The following is a 21,263-nucleotide window of genomic DNA, read 5'->3' on the forward strand; positions in this document are numbered from 1 at the left end:
TTTAGATATCCGCACAGAGGGGGCTACTTCGGTATTAGATATATAGATGCATGGGAAAGAGCAGGTAGAGAAAGAGGTACTTTTCTCCCTTTCTCACAATACAAGAACTCGTGGGCACTCCATGAAATTGCTGAGCGGTCGGGTTAGAACGGATAAAAGGAAGTACTTCTTCACCCAAAGAGTGATTAACACTTGGAATTCACTGCCACAGGAAGTGGTGGTGGCTACAAGCATGGACGGCTTCAAAAGGGAATTAGATAAGCATATGGAGCAGAGGTCCATCAGTGGCTATTAGCCACAAGGTATAGATAGGGGCTCTGGGGCAAGTGATGCTCTGTCATCTTGGTGCTTGGGGGGGGGGGTCAACAGTGGGAGGGCTTCTAATGTCCTGGCCCCAGTGGTGGACCTCCTGATGGCACTGGCATTTCTGGCCACTGTGTGATACGGAGTGTTGGACTGGATGGGCCTTTGGCCTGATCCAACATTGGCATCTCTTATGTTCTTATGTTCTTAATCTAGTGTGCTTGATGCATGACTGACAAAGGCTGCAATCTGAAGAGTCTTTCCTGACTTACTTCAGAGTAGACCTACTTAGGATTTCTCCTAAAATATCCAGCAGTCAGGGGTGGATAGGCCATTAAGCCATCCAGGAAAATTTCCAGTGGGTTTAAGACCTAGGGATTCCCCCCCCCCAATATATCCACTCCAGCCTGGGGGCCACAACCTCACTGGGACCACCCCTGCCCAAAGACTGGGTGTGTGTGAGTCCCCACTGCTGTGAGCTGGAGCCACAAAAAGGAGATGCCTGGTTCAGACTACCTGGCCCAGCACAGAGCTGGCACTAGCCTCACTGTGGCAAGGGAAACACCCAGCTGGCCCTGGCCATGTGGGGTAAGGAATGTATAGCCAGCCTAGCATGGTGTAATGGCTAAGAGCAGTGGACTCTAATCTGGAGAACCAGCTTTCAGTCCCCACTCTTCCACCTGAAACCTGAGTGACCTCGGGCCAGTTACAGTTTCTCTCAAAACTTCCTCAGTGCCACCTACCTCACAAGGTGACTGCTGTGGAGATAGGAAGGGAAGGTGATTGTAATCCACTTTGAGACTTCTTAGAGTAGAGAAAAGTGGGATATAAAAAGCCAACTCTTCTTCCTCTTCCTCTTCCTCCTCGTCTTCATCTTCATCTTCTCCAGGCACATCCTCCTTGTGGCTGGCCAGGCATGATCTACCCTTCCCCCTTTGGGGTGTGTGTGTGGCAAAGGCAGAATGGGGGGCCTTTTTCCAGGGCCATTTCTCCCTCCTCAAACCATCCCTGCCTACAGCATTGTTGACTTAACAAGCAACCCTTGTGACATAAGCGGTTTTGTCTAGCTAGCCACAAATACAAAATGATAATATACCGAATGCTAACCAGCTAATCAGCTGTGTTGTTCATCAGCTTCTTATTGTTAGGGTCTTTTTTGTCCAACCAGAAATGAAAGTTGCCAAAGCCATATTTCAGAGGCATGAAAAATTGAAGAAGTTTCTGCACTTTGATCTAGAAGATCTTTCCAGGGCAAGGACAGCATAGTAAAAATGAAACAACAGCAACAACAGTAAAACAATTCATATAAACCATACAGTTCCAAATGGCATAAACAGCAGACTCAGATAACACAGCACTCGAACAAGGAAACAATCCATTAGATTCAAGTCCAGGAAAACTCACTGCTAAGTGCTTTCCGACACTGAAATGTTTGAATGTGACATTGCAAGGTGAAGGATATCAGATGGTTATCTTAAATATTCCATAGTCTAGGTGCAGTGATGGAAGAAAGCCATTGTCCTTGCTTTGATCACCAAGGGTTGCCAGATCTTGGTTGAGAAATTCCTGGAGATTTGGGGATGGAGTCTGTGGAGGGCAGGAACCTCAGTAGGATACAATGCCACAGAGTCCATCCTCCAAAGCAGCCATTTTCTCTAGGAGAACTGATCTCTGTAGTCTGGAAATGAGCTGTAATTCTGAGGGATCACCAGGTCCCACCTGGAGACTGGCATCCCTAAGTTGTCATCATGATCACACAGGGCAAGGACCCAGCAGCTCTAAGGTCACTGCTTGGTTCATATGTGTGAAGAAGGTCCTCAAGAGATATTGAAGGAAATGGAAGAGGGCCTACATATTTTATACTCAAACAAGCTACCATTCTTCTAGGAATAGGCCATCTTGAATATTTTAGTTTGCATATCCTAGTACAGAACCACACCAGAGCCAAAATAATTTTTAAAAATAATAATAAATGTGCGCTCTTGAGGCTCTGCTTTGCAGATCAAAATTGGCCCTGATAGATTGCAATTGCTCTCAATTAAATAAGCAACTAAAGCCTGAGTTGATTAATGGACAAGTTAAACTGCTTTTAAGAGAATGAAAGTAAGTATGTCTACTTAGAAGTAAGTTCCAGGTTATTCAAAAGGGCTTTCTTCCAAGAAAATGTCCTTAGGATTGCAGCCTAAAGGTTGAAGGCCTTGTATGTGTGTGTGTGTGTGCATATGTGCACAGAGACACTATAGTAAGCAAGTATCCTGGAGGGTTCTTGGGTGATTTCATGGTAACCACAAGAGAAAAACTCAAGATGCTTGTGATGTTAACAGAAACCAGAGATCAGATCTATGTATAGGCTTATTCAGAATCTCCCTGAATTGCCTTTTATATAGTACACAGATCACAGAAGATTTAAACAAGGAAAATATTTTCTTTAAAATCATGTACATAATGTCTCCTTTCCCTTCCACATACCAGAAGAGGCACTGATAGTTTCTACTTATTGTGAAACAGGGCTGTATTTATTTTTAATTCCAAAATAATTTTTTTACTCTTAGTGCTTTATTTTGAGACACTTATAGTATGTATTTTGTTAAGTAGCAACACTGCAGCAAGCTTCCACCCACTTAAAAGGAATGGCTGGTAACTCCAAAAACACTAAACAAGTAGACTTATGACACATAACTTTTAAATTGAATCAGGTGAAGAAGAAGAAGAGGAGGAGGAGATTGGATTTATACCCTGCCCTTCACTACCTGAAGTTGTCTCAGAGTGGCTTACAATCTCCTTTCACTTCCCCTCCCCACAACAGACACTCTGTGAGGTAGGTGGGTCTGAGAGAGCTCTGAGAGAACTGCTCTATGAGAATAGCTCTGAGAGAACTATGACTGACCCAGGGTCACACCAGCAGCTGTGTGTAGAGGAACAGGGAATCAAACACAGTTCTTCCAGATTAGAGTCCACGCTCCTAACCATTACACCAAACTGGCCATGACAATTCTGTGCGATATTGCCAGTACAATTGAATAAACCTAGGTAGGATACTGAGCAGACCTGCTTTGTGGGTTCTTTCACCATCGACACTATGGTTTTGTTTTTTTCCTCCAAAGAAAGTTATGTTAACCTGTTTGCCAGCTTTTCTAATTTTCAGTGATTTTGTTTGGTACAGTTTGTATGGTTAAATTCTAGCATTTCCAAACAAATAAAGGGGGATAAATTCAGGATAAAACAGCAGAAGTCTAGTTGCACATAAATATGTGTGGGCTCTTTAAAGAGTCCATTCCTACCTTGCTTTGGTCCCCTTCACACTAGGCGATTTGGGCCGGGAGGGGACAGTTTGGGGGCGGATCAAACCGGCGCGATCACAACACAACATCTGGGAAGCGTCGAGCTTCCGTCCCCGAACTGGACCTTCCCCGCAGAAATCCGCCTCAAGTTGAAACCACCTACCTTGGTGGTTCAACGGGAAGCCACGCTACAAACCGGGCGTTTGATCGCCGGCGTGTCCTTGCGCCGGCACAACCCCCGGCCCGTAGCCGAACTGCGCATGCTCCGACATGCGCAGTTCGGCCGGCTCCCGGTAAGAGCCGTGTTTTCTCCCCGGCGTTTGATCGTGCCGGGGAGAAAAGGCGCCGCGGCCAGGGGATCCGTGGGATCCCACCGCGGCATCTCAACGTTGGGGCGGCTTTTAAAAGCCGCGCCTTTAGAGGCTTTCCCCCTGCCATGTGGCAGGGGCCCTTGTAACTCATTCTGCCTGTCTACCCAGTTTTCCTCCACTCCTTCAGACAATCCCACCATTCTTCAAAAGCTCTACTGGGGTATAAGTACGCCATTTGAAAAAACAGCAAAAATTCTGGGTTAGAGCATTAGTTTGGAAATATAAAGTGATGACAGGATTTTGGGGGACTTTTCAGTTCGGGGGGGGGGGAAGTACCAACAGGGGAACATGGTAGATGTTTACAAATTTATGAACAGGGTAGAGAAAGTGGCTATGTTTTCTCTCTCTTCCATTATTCTAGAACTCAGGGGCATTTAGTGAAGTCGCTGGACAGTTGATTCAGAACCAGCTATAGAAAGTACTCCTTTGTACAATGCCTGACTTGGGGGAACCACTGATACAGGATAGACTAATAGCTGCTTGTTTAAATGACTTTAACTATTCAAATCCCCAGGGGGACAGATCCAGCAATAACCATTAGTCATGATGGCTCAATGTTCAGAGGCAGTGAATCTCTAAATAAGTTGCCGAGCAGCAACTGGGTGTGACTTTGGCTTCTATGCCTGAGTCCAAGATTCAGTAAAGAGCTGTTTCTGTATGACTGCATAGTGCTTTCATACTAACAAAGCAAAATAGCATAGTTTCAGGGGAAACCTGGATGTCAGACCTCTCTAGGAATTGCCAGAAATTCTATGGCAAAACCTAGATTCCTAGAGAGGACTCCTAGCAAGTCTTAGAAAGGACATTGGTGACATCATGCTGTTGGCTATTTGAGTAAGGGCCTGACAACACTCATTATGATGGATGTGGAGAGCAAAAACCCCTGAATCTTCTTGGCTAGAAGGCCCACTCAGCAGTAGCAGCAGTGATGGTTAGAAAGTTTTAGGTAGTCCTCCTTGTACTCTTTTTGAGCCAGTTTGGTGTAGTGGTTAAGTGTGCAGACTCTAATCTGGGAGAACCGGGTTTGATTCCCCACTCCTCTACTTGCACCTGCTGGATGACCTTGGGCAAGCCATAGTTCTGGCACAGCTGATTCTGAAAAAGAGCAGTTTCTGTCAAGAGCTCTCTCAGCCCCACTTACCTCACAGGATGTCTGTTGTGGGGAGGGGAAGGGAAAGGAATTTGTAAGACTCTCTGAGACTCCTTTGGGTAGTGAAGGGCGGGGTATAAATCCAATCTCTTCTTCTTCTTTGAAAACAACGCAGAAACTGGAACTGGTGCAAAATGTGGTGACACATGTGTTGTCTGGTGCCTGCTGAATTATGCACATTGTGCCAGTGTTGAGAACATTGCATTGGCTGCCAGTAAGTTTCCAGGTTCAATATGAGGATTAGTACCCAAGAACAGCCTCTAAGCATATAAAGATCTGCTCTTGCAGTCAGGGTCTGTTCCTTTGTGCATGCAGGTTCAACTGGTCTCTGCGGATTCATGGGTTTTATCTGGGGTTGCTCCAATGTTGTGGAACAGCCATCCAGAATACGCTAGGAAGGCTATCACTTTATTGCAATCCTGGAAATTTTTGCAAGGCTGAACTGAGAGAGAGAGGTGACATTCATTTAGATAATGACTGACATAGTACCACCATCTACATTTTGCTTTATGGAGAAACATAAGCAAAGACAAGTCCCTGCTCCATGGAGCGTGCAATCTAAACTAGGGGGGGGGGACATTTGTGGCTATTACAGCTAAAGATGTTGCTGGTCCCTGCTAAAGTCATCTAAGGCACAGCATATGAATCTGAGGGCATTAAGTGCCAGGCCTATAGGAGGGTGACTCGGGGAGAGTATAAAAGTGGCTCCCTGCCCCCTCCTCACAGCCATTTGCTACCTGCTGTTGCTTACCTGTCTGTCCAATCTATGGCTGTATGGGATTTGTTGGTCGCTTTGGAGCCAAGCAAGGATTTTTTGGAAGTCCCCTGATTGGCCTTTGGAGGACCTTTTTAGTGTGCTTCATGCTGCCTCAAGAGGGTTGGGATAATCAGGCCTGGTCTTGAGAGTGGTTAGGCTATAACTCGGTTGTCTAGAATAGGCTAGGTTGCTCATTAGAGGTTGGGAGAATTAGCAGGCACCCTGAAACCTCATGCAATGATGAAAGGTGTTCCTGAACAGCCCACCAATGAATGCTTTTGATGCTGAGCAGTATCAACTAAATCCTTCTGTTTTCTGTGTAGCACATCAGGGGACTTCTTGCCACAGTCAATGAGCAGGTGAGGGTAAACAAAGTTGGCAATAATTTGCTGGCTACATTTGGAGCCGTAGTGGTTTAATTTGAAATAAAGGTAGCCAGGGCAGCCTCCAGTGTAGCCTGTCTTTAAAATAAGGAAAATACATGATGATGTTGACCAGCCATTCAACAAACTAGTTCAGCTCAATTTGCATGTCCTTGTTTAATCATGAGACTTGTTTAATCACAGCTTGGAGAAGTGACTCCCATGCATGTGTAGGGGACTTTACTTTTAAGTAAGGTATACAGTGTTGGAGTACAATCATCACCTGAGAAAAATGACACAGAAATATTGCCATTTAGTTTTATACCCTGCTCTGAACCTGCTTCGGTGGGGAGGGCAGGGTCTAAATCAAATACATAAATTAAAAATTAATTAATGAGAGATACCAAGTTTTTTTATAAGGTACCTCATATTTAACAGCAAATCAGGTTGATCAAGGAGATTACTGAGGGCATCCAAAATACTTTGGGATTTATGTTTGCTTTCTGCATGTCCTGTGGCACACTTATTTTAAAAACAATCACAATGATAATTTCTTGATTCTATCAAAATGCAGGAGATAATGTTGCCACTTTGGGGAGCAGACATAAAAATCCCCCTGAGTATTTTATTTAGAAACATATACTGAAAGGCATATTATTAGACTTGAACACCTTGTGACATCTCAGTTGAGGAGATTGCCTGTTAGAGAAGATGAAATTTCTTAATATTTCTCAATATTTGGTGACTGTTCCTTACAGAGTTTCATTGTGGCTATCTAGGAGAGCACTTTCTTTAAGGTAGTGGGTGTTCTGTGACAGCATGTCATTCCCTTCTCAACATACGTACTTCCTGTTTCTTATGAATACCATAGTAAGGTTTATCTCTGTGACCATGACAAACAGGTGTATATATGGAATTGCCTTATTTTGCGTTAAGATCATTGGTCCATATAGTGCTGTATTATACAGTAAGACTAGCTGTGGTTCAGTTCAGTTTATTCAGTATATCACCAGCCCAATTACAGACAATACAAAAAGACTAGCTGTGATCCTGAGCATCCTAAAACAGAAGGTACGAGGGAACCTTTCGCTGAAGATGCCATGACTGAATCTGAGACTTTACTTCATGTACAACTTGCCTTTCCATTAATATGCTTTACTATTGAACTATAGGCCCTGTTCATGGAGATGGGAAAAGAAGGGCCAAGCAAAAGCCCAGAGAAGGGCCTTTTGCACATACCTATGTCTGAGGCATGATGTAGGTGTCAGTAATCTATTGGGGTGGTGGGTGTAGAATTTTGGAATAGGTGGGGAAGAGGGCATGAACCAAGAATTCTTAGAAGGTTTTGCTACTAAAGTTTATGGTAGTGTATAAAGGATAGCAAAATGACCATAAACATATCATAGGGCTGCTTGAAATTGGTAAGGAAAAGCCATCTAGCCCGGAAACTTCAGAATCCCACCACCATAATGCTACAACTTAGTAGCATTCCATTAATATTCTGGGAAGTTGATTCAGGGCAGGCAAAAATGCACTTTTTCACACAATAGATAACATCTGAACTCACTGCCACAGGGTACAGTTAAAAATTAGATTAGACAAGTTCATAGATCTATTAATTGCTAGTAGCTAACTACACATTCAGAGGCAATATGTCTCTGAATCCCTGACCAGGATAGCCCAGCCTAGCCTGATTTCAACAGATCTTGAAAGCTAGGCAGGTTCAGCCCTGGCTAAGTATTTGAATGGGAGACCTCCAAGGAACACAGGGGTCGTGACATGGAGGCAGGCAATGGCAAACCACCTCTGAACATCTCTTGTCTTGAAAACCCCACAGGGTTGTCATAAGTCTGCTGTGACTTGACAGCACTTTCCGCCCCGTGTCTCTGAATATCAGTTGCCAGAGGGAAATAGCTTTGGACTCTGTGCTGTTGCTTGTTCAGTCTTTGGGGCATTCTGGTTGGCTATTGTGCGACAGGATAACTGGACTAAATGGACGACCACTGGTCTGACCCAGCAGGGTTCATCCTGATGCAACGTCATCCATTTATTTGAACTGAGGGTGACTTTGCATAATGAAGAAGCTACAGCAGAGGAGGTATGAAACAATTCTTTTGGAATTTTGTGATGCCCATTGTCCAAGTCGGGCTCAACTAGTCGGTTCAGACTATACAAAGTACAATATATAATTAACTTGATAACCTGAAATAGCTTTCTAAAATTATGAATGGGGAAGAGAGTATAGACATAAAGAACTTTTTCTCTCTCATAATACTAGAATTCGGAGTCATCCAGAGAATTTGGCTGGCAGCAGGTTCAGGACAGACGGAAGGAGGTACTTATCCACGTATCACCTAATGCACTTATGGACTGCAAGATGTGCTGATGGCCCCTAGAGTAGGTGTTTTGGCCGTGGAAGAGAGGATAGGTTAATCTACTCTTAATAGCCGTGCTTGCTAACCTGAACTTCTCAATAAATAAAGGCAGTATGCCTGTGAATATCAATTGGCAGGGATCAATGACTGGGGAACACAATAGCTATGTCTTATTAGTGTGTGCACAAAGGCGTCTTACTGTTTTCTGTTGGAAAGAGAATGCTTGATTAGAGAGCCTGATTTTGCAAGGCAATTCTTCTGAGCAAAGAAGGAACTTGTGCATCTTCCCCAAAGCAAAAGATGTGTGGACCTTACATACCTTTGGAAGTGCAGGGAAACTGCACCCCCCCTCTTGGGTGCTAGATACATGGATGTAGTAAGAGAAACCCTGTAGACAACACCTTTTTGAGCTCCTCTGGTGAAACCTGGAGGTCAGTCTATTATATAAATCTCCTTCTATGCTCTCAGTGAATCAAGGAGAAAGTTGGCTGTCTCTCAGTCAGGTGATGACAAGTGGAACCCCCTTTCGCTGGAAGACCATCTCAGCTAGATTTTGAACATTTTTATAGAAACAGCACAATTTGTAAAGATGATGCTTGGGTTCCTCTTTGCATCCAGTTTATCGTTTCTACAGAAATCGTATTAGACTATGACTTGAGTGTCAGATGGGTCACATCATTGGCAGAGAACAGGCCAAATGCAGCAGAAAAGTAGAGCAGAACAAAAGTGGTCATTTAATGTTCTTTATTTTATATGTTCCAGATCCAGAATAATTTGTGGACAGGAAATGCAGCTAGCAGTTCAGTGGTGACTTCCTGCATGCTTCCACGTGACACTTCCTCTTGTATGACCCCTTATTCCCACTCACCTCGGACGGATTCTGGGTACTCGGGTTTTTCCAACCATCAGAGCCAATTCAGCCATGTTCCCCTCAACAATTTTTTCACTGACTCTCTACTGTCTGGAACGACCAACGGACATCCATTTGAAACCAAGCCGGAATTTGAACGCAGGTCCTCAAGTATTGCGGTTCTACGAATGAAAGCTAAAGAACATACTGCCAACATCTCCTGGGCAATGTAATGTAACAGAATAGCCTTCCATTTAAATGTCACACCAAACCCTCACCATTCTAATTTCCCATATTTAAAGGAATCAACAATAAGCTGCTGTGTGAAGAATTGCTAGTGATCAGGATGATGACTGCTTATGCAAATCCCTAATGTGCTATTTAACAATAACATTTAAGCATAAACATATACGAGGACTCAATAGATCCACCATGTCCAAAAGCCCTCTGAAAACTTGCCAAATGTGTTTTATTGTACTGATTGATGAAATAAGATTGTAAAACTTGCAAAAAACAATAAACTTGTTAAAGATGTATATCTGCTTTATATTGCTGGATGTCAACATTGTGTATAAGTGGAATGTCTTATTCACTATAAAACAGGAAGTCAAGAGAAGAGAATATATTTGTTATGTCAGTACTATAAGGGAAATCTTTTTGTTAGCTGTACAAGAAATAAATCTAGTGCTCCTCTGTTTTAATAAATGAGAGATGCTGGAAAGCTTTGCACAATGAGCTAATTTTCCCTATCAGGCTCTGTATGAGTCCCAGTGGATACAACGGGAGCTTCTAGACTTTAGCACTTTCAAACACCTTGTGTTTAATACTGTGCTTCATGGATCTGAGAGAAAGAAAATGACCATCCAGTGCACCACTGTCCTAGAGTATATAATTTGCCATAGCTCTTATATTATGCTTGCTCTATTGGTCTGTGTTTTATCTGGCTTCAGAACCATCTGTAATGTAGGGCATATGACCAGGGCCACCCCGAGGGACCCAAGTCAGCTGGAGGGCCCTTGAAGACAGTGTAATGCTGCAGTCAAAGAACTCATTTGATTTTTTAAACTTCTGATACAGTTCTGTACTGCAGTCACTATGGGTATAGGGAAGGCAGAGCACAGTAAACAGCAGTAACTTTGCCTCTGCTGGCCTGGCCTTTCTGAAAAGTTTACTACTAGATTGAGGCAAACTCTTTCCTTGTCTTGATGGTGCTAAAGTCATCAATCAAGCCAGCACTGGAGCAAGACAAGACAAGACCAGCCAGCACAGCTCATTACTCCTACAGTCATTGCCTGGATACAGCCTCCTAACATCTGGCAGTCTATGGTTTCTTCTTCCTTTAGTACCACCCAGCTCCATGGTTTTGTCTGTGCAGCTAGATCTTGCAAAGAGGCAAAATTTCAAAAAGCAAAAACTGTTGTCATTTTCTTAATTTCTCGTCCTCTTTTCTACACTTTTCTAATCCGTCATTTTGCTCCAGCTCTCTTCCTTTCATGGTCTGCCTTTGTTCTTTTCTCCCCACTTTTAATTCTCCCCTGTCTCTTATTTTTTAGTCTTGGTCTCAACTCCTCCTCATCTATGCTGGTTGGCAACTTAGAACACATTTAATAGTAGTATAGCAGCAAACCTTTATTAATATTATGATATTGTGAACCGAAGGGGGAAGTTAATATTTTCCCATGACCTAGCAAAGTAGTAAAAGGATGCTTACTCCCCCTGCACCTTTTACATGCATAATAATGGAAAGTTAATCAGACTTAGTGGTAATAAATGAAGAACAGAAGTTAGAATTTAGTTTAGCTTCTGCGCAAATAGCATTGCGGGGTGTGTGTGTCTGAACATAACTTGGGCCAGGATATTCTGATTCCTTTGATTTTTGGCCCTGGAACTCCCACAATCATCCTGAAGCTGGTGGCCAATTTTGAGATTCTTATTTTTATTTTCTGATGAGTTGTGCCTGCCAAAAAATGGACAGAGAGATGGACATGCAGATCCTTTTATTATTGTAAATGTGTGGTAACAGCCAGCCAAGTGATTTGTTTTGTTGTGATATTTGATTCAGATCAGGGTCATGGGGGGGGGGGGGCTAGGTGGAATTTTTGTCCAGGAGCCCATTGGCTCTCAGCAGCCCTGCATCTGACTTCTAGTTTCCTATATAAGAATCTGCTTTCATTGCATGCAATTATGACATTTCATGATTTTAGATGCCCAGATAGATCTGCACAAAATGCTTCATAGAATCCTTATACATAATGTTGTAAGCCACTAAGTGCTTTAGTCTCAATTTTAGTATAAGGGGGAGGCAACAGAAGGAGAGACAAGGGCAATGGGAAGAGCGAAATTCAAATCCAGTGGTACTTTAAAGGCCAACAAGATTTCCAGGAATCCAGGGTGTGAACTTTCAAGAGTCAAAGCTCCCTTCATCAGAGTAATGGGAAGAATGTGCATAAATGTCTTGGAGGTTCATAGGCTTAGGGTAAGGATGCAAGGGTTAGTCTAAAGTTTCTTGGGGACAGGCTATATGGCAGATGTGGCTATATGGCAGATGTGGAAAATTCCTCATAGGTGTCTAACCTGAACTTCCTGAGAAAGGACATATAAGCTCCAAATCAGCACAGAGGGTGGTATGCTGCTGTATTTTTCCTGCCAAGGAAATCTGCACAAGTTCAGGTAGGCACCCTATTTCACTGTGATACATCTTTTAATGACTAAACCAGTTATGAAGGTAGAAAGCCAGTGGGAGAGTGGGGGCTATCTAGTGTTTTGCAGGGAGTGCTACTTGGATGATTATCTACCCACTGGGTGGAAATCATGGGGGTGTGCTTGATGCATGGAGCTCTTGGCACTCAGGGAGCAAATTGATACCCTTGAGGCCGGGGTTGCTGATCTGGAGAAGCTGAGGCAGAGGGAGGTTTGGTGGTGAGACCTTCAGGGACTTACCAGACAGTCCCACTCCTCTGCTGACAGCTCTTCTGTTGTTGTGGAGAGTGAGAGTCTTGAGGATGGAGGGCATCAGTCTGAGGAGGGGAGATGTGATCCCTAAGAAGGGACCCGTTCCTTGGGTGCCGGACAAATATCCTTTCGTACCGAGGATACTCATGCCATAGCCCCTATTTTCAGGAAGGGAGTCTGAAGAACTGAGCCAAGTTGAGGTGACCAGAGATGAAGTTCTAGACCTGTTTGGGAAACTTAAAATCTCCAGATCCTGATGGCATGTACATAAGAGTTGTCATAACTCAAATGTGAGATTGTTGATCTACTAACTTGTATATGTAACCTATCACTAAATTGAGCCTCTGAATGGAGTCTGAACTTGCTGAGACTTAGAGGGAAAAACATCTTGGGGTCATAGTAGATATGTCAATTAAAGTGTCAAACACAGTGTGCAGCAGCAGTGAAAAAGGCAAACTCTATGTTGGGGAGTAATTAGGAAAGGGATTGAAAATAAAACAGCTGATATCATAATGCCCCTGTAATATACTGGTGCAGCCTCATTTGGAATATTTTGTGCACTTCTGGTCACCATATCTCTAAAAGGGAATTGCAGAGCTGGGGAAAAAAAAGACCAGAAGGCAACCAAGACAATTAGGGGTTTGGAGAACCTTCCCTATGAGGAAAGGCTGAAGATTCTGGGACTTTTCAGTTTATGATAGTTATGATAGAGGCTTATAGCATTATGCACAGTGTGGAGAGAGTTGTCAAAGAGAACGTTTTCTCCCTCTCCCAAAATACTAGAACTTGAGGGTATTCAATGAAGCTGATGGGCAGTAGATTAAGAACAGACAAAAGGAAAATACTTATTTACACAGGGAGTGATTAAAATGTGGAATTTGCTGCCAGAGGATGTAATGATGGCCACAAGCACAGATGGCTTTGAAAGGGGATTAGACAGATTCATGGAGAATAGATATGTCAGTGCCTACTAGTCCTGGTGACTAAAGGGAATCTCCACATGCAGAGGCACTAAATCTCCAAATTCCAGTGCCAGGAGGCAACATCAGGGGATGGCCTTGGCCTCTATGCCCTGTTGTTGCCCTGCCAGAGGAACTAGTTGGCCACTGTGTGACACAGCATATTGGACTATATGGACCACTGCTCTGATCCAGCAGGGCTCTTACTATTTTTTTATGAATTGATCACATAGTTGCTGTTCAGGTAGTTCACACAGGCTTGATAACCATTTAATGACTCCCAGGGATTACCCAGAGGCAACATTCACAATCTACTCATGTGCAGCATAGGGCTATTCTTTGACTTCTATGTTCCTGAGTTTTCTACAATTAAGCATTTCCTACATAAGAAAAATTGCTAGTAAGAAAAATTCTGCCACCAAATTTAGACCTTGCTGTGGCCTAATTGGAGTGACTCCTGGCCATGCCATTGAAAACTGTGACCCAGTTCATGGTTAACATCTGGGGATGAATTGGTTGTCCAAAGTGACCAGCATTTGCACCAGATACTAAAGTCCTGTAAGCCTTCCCACCAAAGCAATACGTATTCATCTATGTGCAATGTCTTGCTTTTGAACTGCTAGGCTGGCAGGAGCTGGGGCCAGAGACGGGAGCTCACTCTGTCATGCGGCACTTGGGTCTCGAACTGCCGAGCTACAGACTTTCCGGTCTGCAGCTCAGTGTCTTAGAAAATTTATATCACAAAATGATTACAAATCAGTCTACTAAAACTATGAAAATATACTGTGTGAATATGGCAAGTATGTGTTTGTAAATGCAGACGTTAAACAGTTAATGTGGAGATTGACAATGAGTTCCTGACACATGTGGACTTGGTGGTAAACATTCCACTGCTTCAAGTGGTACCCAGATGATGCCACCCAGCGTTGGAATGTCCTCCTCCTCCTGAGATTTAAGAACATCCTGGCTTGCATATTTTTCAGAAGTGCATCTTATTTGGGCTTCTTTTTGACAGCTGCAGTTGAGACGGTATGAAGAATTTTAATTCATTTCAATATATTTAACAAAAATACAATAAAACCCTACAGTTGAATAGATGTTTGATCTCATGGACTGGTGTTATTGAGAATTGCTGCCAAGGTCATTTGGTATGAGGACAGAAACCTGAAAAAATTAGTTACTAGGATTTGAGGAATGAACAGAAGCGCATGACAACTCCTGTGCTATCAATGACAATGCACAATTCCCTGGAAATTCTGTGCCAGTGCTTTAGGAATGAATGTAGAACTGGGAGCGGCACCCAAATCTACTGAAGAATTGTGCTCAATCACTTTGTCTCACATTCCCATCACACTTTTTTTTGTCACACACACACATATTAACATGCTTGCCCTCCTACTAAGCAGTGTTTGGCTTTCTTATGGCACTTGATTTGATCTTTTGTTTTGTTTTGTTCTTGGGAGACAAATCCCTGAGTGCAAAATGAATCCAGAGAACATTATGAATAATGCCCGTGTGCAGATAAACTTCCTTCTCAAAACAGTGATAAATGGGAAAGAACTGGGCCCTGCCTGCGAACATTTTGGGGATGAAAACCATGATTTCCACATGCGGGCTCCTGTCATGACCATCACAATTCTTATATATTTTGTGCCTGGAAATTAATCAGGATTAAAAATATTTCTAAAGTATCCAAACTTACAACCTCTCTGGTTTTGCATCCTAAAGAAAGCACTAGAGTTCCAAGGTTGTGCTGTTCCTGACCAGAAAACACTTACAATTCTGAACACTATACTGCAGTTAAAGATGAGATGAAATTTTTAGTTGACTAAAATGCACATGCGTGTCTGCATGGAGTTTCATTTGATTTCTGCAAGCCAAGATTCAAGGGAAAACTCTCACTGATTTCAGCCAGAGTGAGAGGTGGATTTTTGTGCCTCAATAGCATGTCAGCTCCTTTGGTAGATGAAGGAATTAAAAAGTCAATAAACGTTTTGAAATTTCTGGTAGAAAAAATGTGTGTGTGTGTGTATGGGTGAGTGTGCTTGTGTGTGCACATAAGGGAGATGGGAGTAAAAGGGGAGAATGAAGAAAAATACTTTACATCTGGTGAATTGCTATCTTCTTTGATTTACTTCTCCTCCCTTTCCCCTGTCACATTCCAGGCTCCTTTAGATCAGCAGAATGTTAGCCTCTGAAATAAGCAGTCATTCTTCTATGTTCACAAACTCCACTTGAAATAAAAGAAGAACTGAGATTGCATATGAGTAGGGCAGGATACAGCACTCTGGTCAGACCTTGATTTTCTCCCAGCCTATGGCCCCGGTCACATGGGCCAGATATCAGGGGGAGGCGTGGCTAATTGCCCTGCCGCAGTTTGATCTGCGATTACACAATCAAACGCGCCGGCGGCACACCACCAGTCCTTCCCTCGGCGCCAGTGGGTAAACGAGGGACCGGAGGGGAATGCCGTGCACCGGCACGATCACACCATGGGCGTCTGGAGGCAGCCCGTGGAAAACATTTACTAGTACCTTGGAGGTACTAGTTTTTTAACGCGCATTATCGGCGGTAAGCCACAGGTGCGCTCCACTTCCCAGATTTTGGGGTGTGATTGTGCCGGCACGTGGCATTCCCCTCCGTTCCCTCATTTACCCGCTGGCGCCGAGGGAAGGACCGGTGGTGTGCTGCCGGCGCGTCTGATCGCGTAATCGCGGATCAAACTGTGCCGGGGCAATTAGCCACGCCTCCCCCCGCGATATCCGGCCTGTGTGACCGGGGTCTTTCTCAACTATTTATAGGCTGGCAAAGTTTCTAATAAGATGCATCCATAGATTATGGGTTTGGGGATGGAAAAGTAAAGTTGTGAGTATGCTGGGAAGATATATTTATGTTATATTTACATTTGTAGCAGTTCAGCTGAATTGATTTCAATGTTATGCATGTTTTTCATTATTTTGTATTTTGTTATCTTCATATCCTACCATTCTTCCTTGGAACTTAAGATGGCAGCCTTCTATGCAGATACTGACTAACCAGACCTGGATCTACTGAGTAAGATTGATATATCATGGACTTTAAGACAGGCCCGTAGCTACAGTGGGGCATCTCGGGGCTAGGCCCCCTGACTTACTGGCAAGGCCCCATGACTTCCTATCCAGCCCAGGGTCCCCAAGCCATGGCAGGTGCAGGAAAGGAACCAGGTATTCCTTTAATTTGATTAGCCAGTGCCCCCTAAGAAAGTTAAATGCCCCCCCGACTTTGAAAATGCTGGCTACAGGCCTACCTTAAGACCACAACATAGATCTAAGTTATGCAACTACTGTTGGCAGATCACTTTGCTGTGTGATTAAAAATAGGTGTTTCAGGCCCATATCTGTACTTGAGCTATATATGTTTAGTCAAAATAGGGCCAGAGAAGCTGGGTTTATCTGCACTTGTATGGACTATTAAGAGGAGGCTTTCTGACCAGCATGCCATTCATTTACTGTTCCTTGACTTCTTTCCAACTGGTGTGCTATTGAGTTGCTATTCCTCAGTGGCTTCTGACTTGGAGATCTTCCCACTTGAAAAAAAAATCCAGTAAGCAAAGCTCACTTGTTGAGGAAGAGAAAGAGAACCTAGTGGCGGAGGGGGGGGGGGAGGAGGTAATGAAATCATGGTGATCACTCAGAAAGTAGGTCACAGAACTAAATAATTGGTGTATGTTTAGCCATGATGTGAAGTTAGTTTATTATCCAGAAGTAATCTTAATGTTGGTTTTGCATGATGCACAGATATGGACATCGTGGTTTATTCCCTGATGTCACTCTCAACACAATGCATTCTGGGAAACTCTGTGTAGAGGCAGAGAAAAGGCAATAAAACTAGTTTTTGTCAGGGTAATTCCGAATCTGTATATTGACTTTGAGCCAAATCCTTGTTTCACATATTAATCACAGTTAAATAAACCATGGTTTCATGTCATGTTTGAACCAAGCCAATGTGCCTTTTGTTTGCATGGAAAGATCTTAGGTCTCTGCTTGTAACTTGCAACTCAAAATTGATAATGCTTTTTCAAATTAGTTCCCAATTACCACCTCATCTCCCCCCCCCACCCATAGCTTCCTCCACCAGTCCCAATTTAATTCAGGGGGAAATATGAGTCTCAAGATTAGCAGCTTGTAAAAGACCTTGTTTAAAAAACCCCTGTAAAATCTGAGGCTGAAATAATGATATTGTTATTTTGGAATCCTGATGAAAGAGATCACCATTCTGTAACTCTTTCTACATTCAACAAGGGCAATGGACATGGATAGTAATAATCATTTTGAAAAGAGTGGTTTGTATTAGCTTATGCAAATGCAGTGGAGTTTGAGAGCTCTTTAGGGCACACGGAGAAAAAGAGGAGGGAAGGGAAACATCAGCAGCATTTTTCATGTAAGAGAGTGAACCTGGTTCTTATTGCAAAATGTGTTTTTAATCTCTTGGAAAATTTCCACATAATCAGACTCAAGGTGTGGCATATGGAACATGCCAAAGCAATTTCCAGATAATCTTTATTAGGGATTCATTAGTGAGAAAGTAGCTCAGGCTCAACTTGGCAAGCACAGCTATTTTCATCATGCCTTTCCTTACCATTTACCCATATATTGTAGTGCCAGAAATTCTTCTAGTCATCTCAAGAAATTCTATACAGTTAATTTTTTTACAAGGCGTTTTAGGTAAGGTTTTTAAACAGCACAACCCCCACAAAGACTGCAGGAGTAGAGAGTTTGCAGCAAGTCAGCCATTGTGCTCCAAAACACTTTTACATGAACCTCAAATGGAGGAAAAGTGGGTGGGAAAGCAAATTTCCTGCGAGTTATAACTAATTGGAAAGGCTGTGTTTAAATTAAACTTTTCCTCCCTGCATTACGGTGGAAATTATTTTCATTACACACTGCAGGCGTGCCCTGATCCATTTAGACAAGCAAGTATTCAAGACCCCATTGAAGCAGAGATGTGATGAGATGCAGGCGCTGCATTAAACTTGTCATGCCTTTGCACAAAGCTGCTCAGTTGCAATGAATGAGAGTCTATCGAGGCAGCATGTTCTATGATGAATAGGGAAGCAGATAACCCAGGCTGCTTTGAAGCCACTGGACAGAAGGGTTAACTTTTATCACTTTCAATGGCTTACAACAGACATGAAGCCAGAAGGACCACAGTTTTGAATGAGGTCTCAGGTTGCAGTTTGGTGTCAACATCTAATGTGTTCAGTGTCAACACTGCCTAATCCACAGCCTAGTGAACTAAGGTACCTGGAAATGAAACCTATGGTTTAATGTATTTATTTAGGTGATTATACTCTGCTCCCCCCAACTCAAACCAGCTTACAAAATAAAGATAAAAAATACAAACAGACAAACAAAAATCCATTCAATGTGAACCCCCATATTCAGAGGAAGTAAAACTCCGCCTATCAGTGCTAGGAAGCAACATGCCCTGTCTGTTGGCTGTCTGATGTCACTGCTTGGCTGCTGTGTGAAATGGGTACTGGACTGGATGGACCACTGTTCTGATCCAGCAAGGCTCTTCTTATGTTCAGTGCTGTTTTCAGTACTCTACCTTACTCAGGACCACTGGCTAAGATACAAAGCCCTTTGTCTCTACCAATTCAGGCATCACGCACAAACAAGGGTTTTCTTCTCATTCATTTTGGGGCTTATGAGTACCCTCCCTCTGCTTCAGCTAACTTAAATGTATCACAACATCCCAAAAGTGCACTGGAGTAAACTTTCGTAGTAACTGGTATTCTAACATTGTTCGATAGACATGTCACACGAAGGAAGGAAGGAAGGAAGGAAGGAAGGAAGGAAGGAAGGAAGGAAGGAAGGAAGGAAGGAAGGAAGGAAGGAAGGAAGGAGCACTTGACTCCAACACTTAATCAGGTTCCTACTTGATATGGACAAACTCTACTGTTGATACATCAGTGCATACATCTAAATCTTAAACAGTCCAATCCAGAATACTGAGAACAGATTCTTGGAATGAAGCCCCAAGGAGACTAGTTCTATGCAGCCATCTATTTGTGTGAAGCAGTTCTCCATGTAGTATCAGCAATTTATGCCCACTCTCCCCCCCAAAAAATCTTGAAGTGGTATGGTGAACATTTCTATAACCCTTTCATCCAGTTTGCATCATAGAACAGCTTTCCCCATTGTTGTATTTTTAAGAGGCTGTCATGACACTGATGTCAAGGGGGTCTTAGTTACCAATAGAAAATCAAAGCCTACCTCTTCCTAAATAGCATGCACACAAGCCACGTAAATAGTACACATCTATTTTTATTAGATAGAAAAAGGGAAAAAATACTCTGGAATATTAATGCTCGCAAATGTACCAGTGTTACTGTTCTAGCTAAACATTCTATTTTTAGTCAGGGTGGTTAAAGGTAAAGGTAAAGGTTCCCTTGCTCGAAAGCCAGTCGAATCTGACTCTAGGGTTGTGGTGCTCATCTCTGTTTCAAAGCCGAAGAGCCAGCGCTGTCCAAAGACATTTCCGTGGTCATGTGGCCAGCATGACTAAACACCAAGGCGCACGGAACGCTGTTACCTTCCCATCGAAGTGGTACCTATTTATCTACTTGCAATTTCTTGCTTTCAAACTGCTAGGTTGGCAGGAGCTGGAACCAGAGATGGGAGCTCACTCCATCACGTGGCACCCGGGTCTCGAACTGCTGAACTACTGACCTTCCACAGCCTGCAGTTCAGCGTCTTAACCACTTGAGCCACTGCAGATCTAAGCATAAATAATTACTTTCACTCTAATCATACTGCTTTAAAATAGGAAAACTATTTCTGTGCCACTCTTACTATGCATTTCTAATCCATATTCATTTCAGTGGCTTTCAGATAAGTCAACAATATACTTCTGGCTAAGTAAAGGTAGTTAGGATAGGCTGTTAATCTTCTTCCTCTGAGCTGATCACTGATGACCCTCATTTTCTCATTTTACGATTCATCCTTTAGAAGCCATGACACTTCTCTGAATCTTTCTCAGTTTTTCATGCCATCTTGAATGGTGGTGTGCATACACTTTACTGGAGCCCAGGAGTTCCTGGCCCAGGCCTATAGCTATGGAGGCACTTTGGATAAAGTTGCCAACCTCCAGGTAGGGCCTAGAGATCTCCCAGACTACAGAGATCAGCTCCCCTGGAGAAAATGGTTACTTTGGAGGGTGGATTTTACAGCATGGTACTACGTTGAAGTTCTTCTCCTCCCCAAACCACACTTCCCAGGCTGTACCTTCCACATCTCCAGGTATTTCTCAACCCTAGGGAGTAAAGGCCCTCAGCTATGTGTCATGTCCTACCTACTGAAGTAAGTTTTTTTAAATTGTGGAGACATACAGGGAAACATGCAAGCTTTTGGGGCAAGTGCAAAGTAATGCATATTGAAACCAAAAATCCTAACTAGGGATGGGCATGAACCGGATGACAAACTAAAATTCATTACAAACTTTGGCCAGTTCGCAAAGTGATGTTTGCAGACTGAAGAACCACCACACATTTTGGTGAATTTTGATGCAGTTTGTGGTGGTTTGTGAACAGCAGAAAGCAGCAGTTTGCCCCACTTTCTGCTCTTCATGAAAAACAAGTGAGCAGCAGGGAGTTCCTCATCACTCAGCTGTTAAGTTTAAATGGCTCAGAGCCCTTTAAACCCTGCTTTCTGCTCCCAATCACTGTTCCCAACCAGTGCTATCACATTTACATCTCTCACCAGGTCTTGAACATTACTTAGGACCAATTCTTTAATCCTGTACCAGAAAGTACATAAGTTTCAAAACCATTCCCATTTTTCTGGATCCTACAGAGTATGAAGTGTGTTATTTAAGTTGAGGATAACACAAGAGTCATATATAACCAAGCAAATAAGTTTAC

General features: G+C 43.1%; 1 protein-coding gene across 1 annotated transcript in view; it reads left to right on the top strand.

The window, feature by feature from the left end:
• The window catches only part of ALX1 (ALX homeobox 1), a 32,624-nt gene extending 22,736 nt beyond the window's left edge, over positions 1 to 9,888 (top strand). Inside the window, exon 4 of the mRNA XM_015417271.1 lies at positions 9,362 to 9,888. Coding sequence (XP_015272757.1) covers positions 9,362 to 9,682 — 321 coding nt within the window. The 3' untranslated portion in view covers positions 9,683 to 9,888. The remainder of the gene's footprint in view (positions 1 to 9,361) is intronic.
• The last annotated feature ends 11,375 nt before the right edge of the window (positions 9,889 to 21,263 follow it).

This window comes from Gekko japonicus, unplaced genomic scaffold, assembly GCF_001447785.1.
Source record: "Gekko japonicus isolate JY-2015 unplaced genomic scaffold, Gekko_japonicus_V1.1 scaffold1696, whole genome shotgun sequence".
Lineage (NCBI taxonomy): Eukaryota > Metazoa > Chordata > Lepidosauria > Squamata > Gekkonidae > Gekko > Gekko japonicus.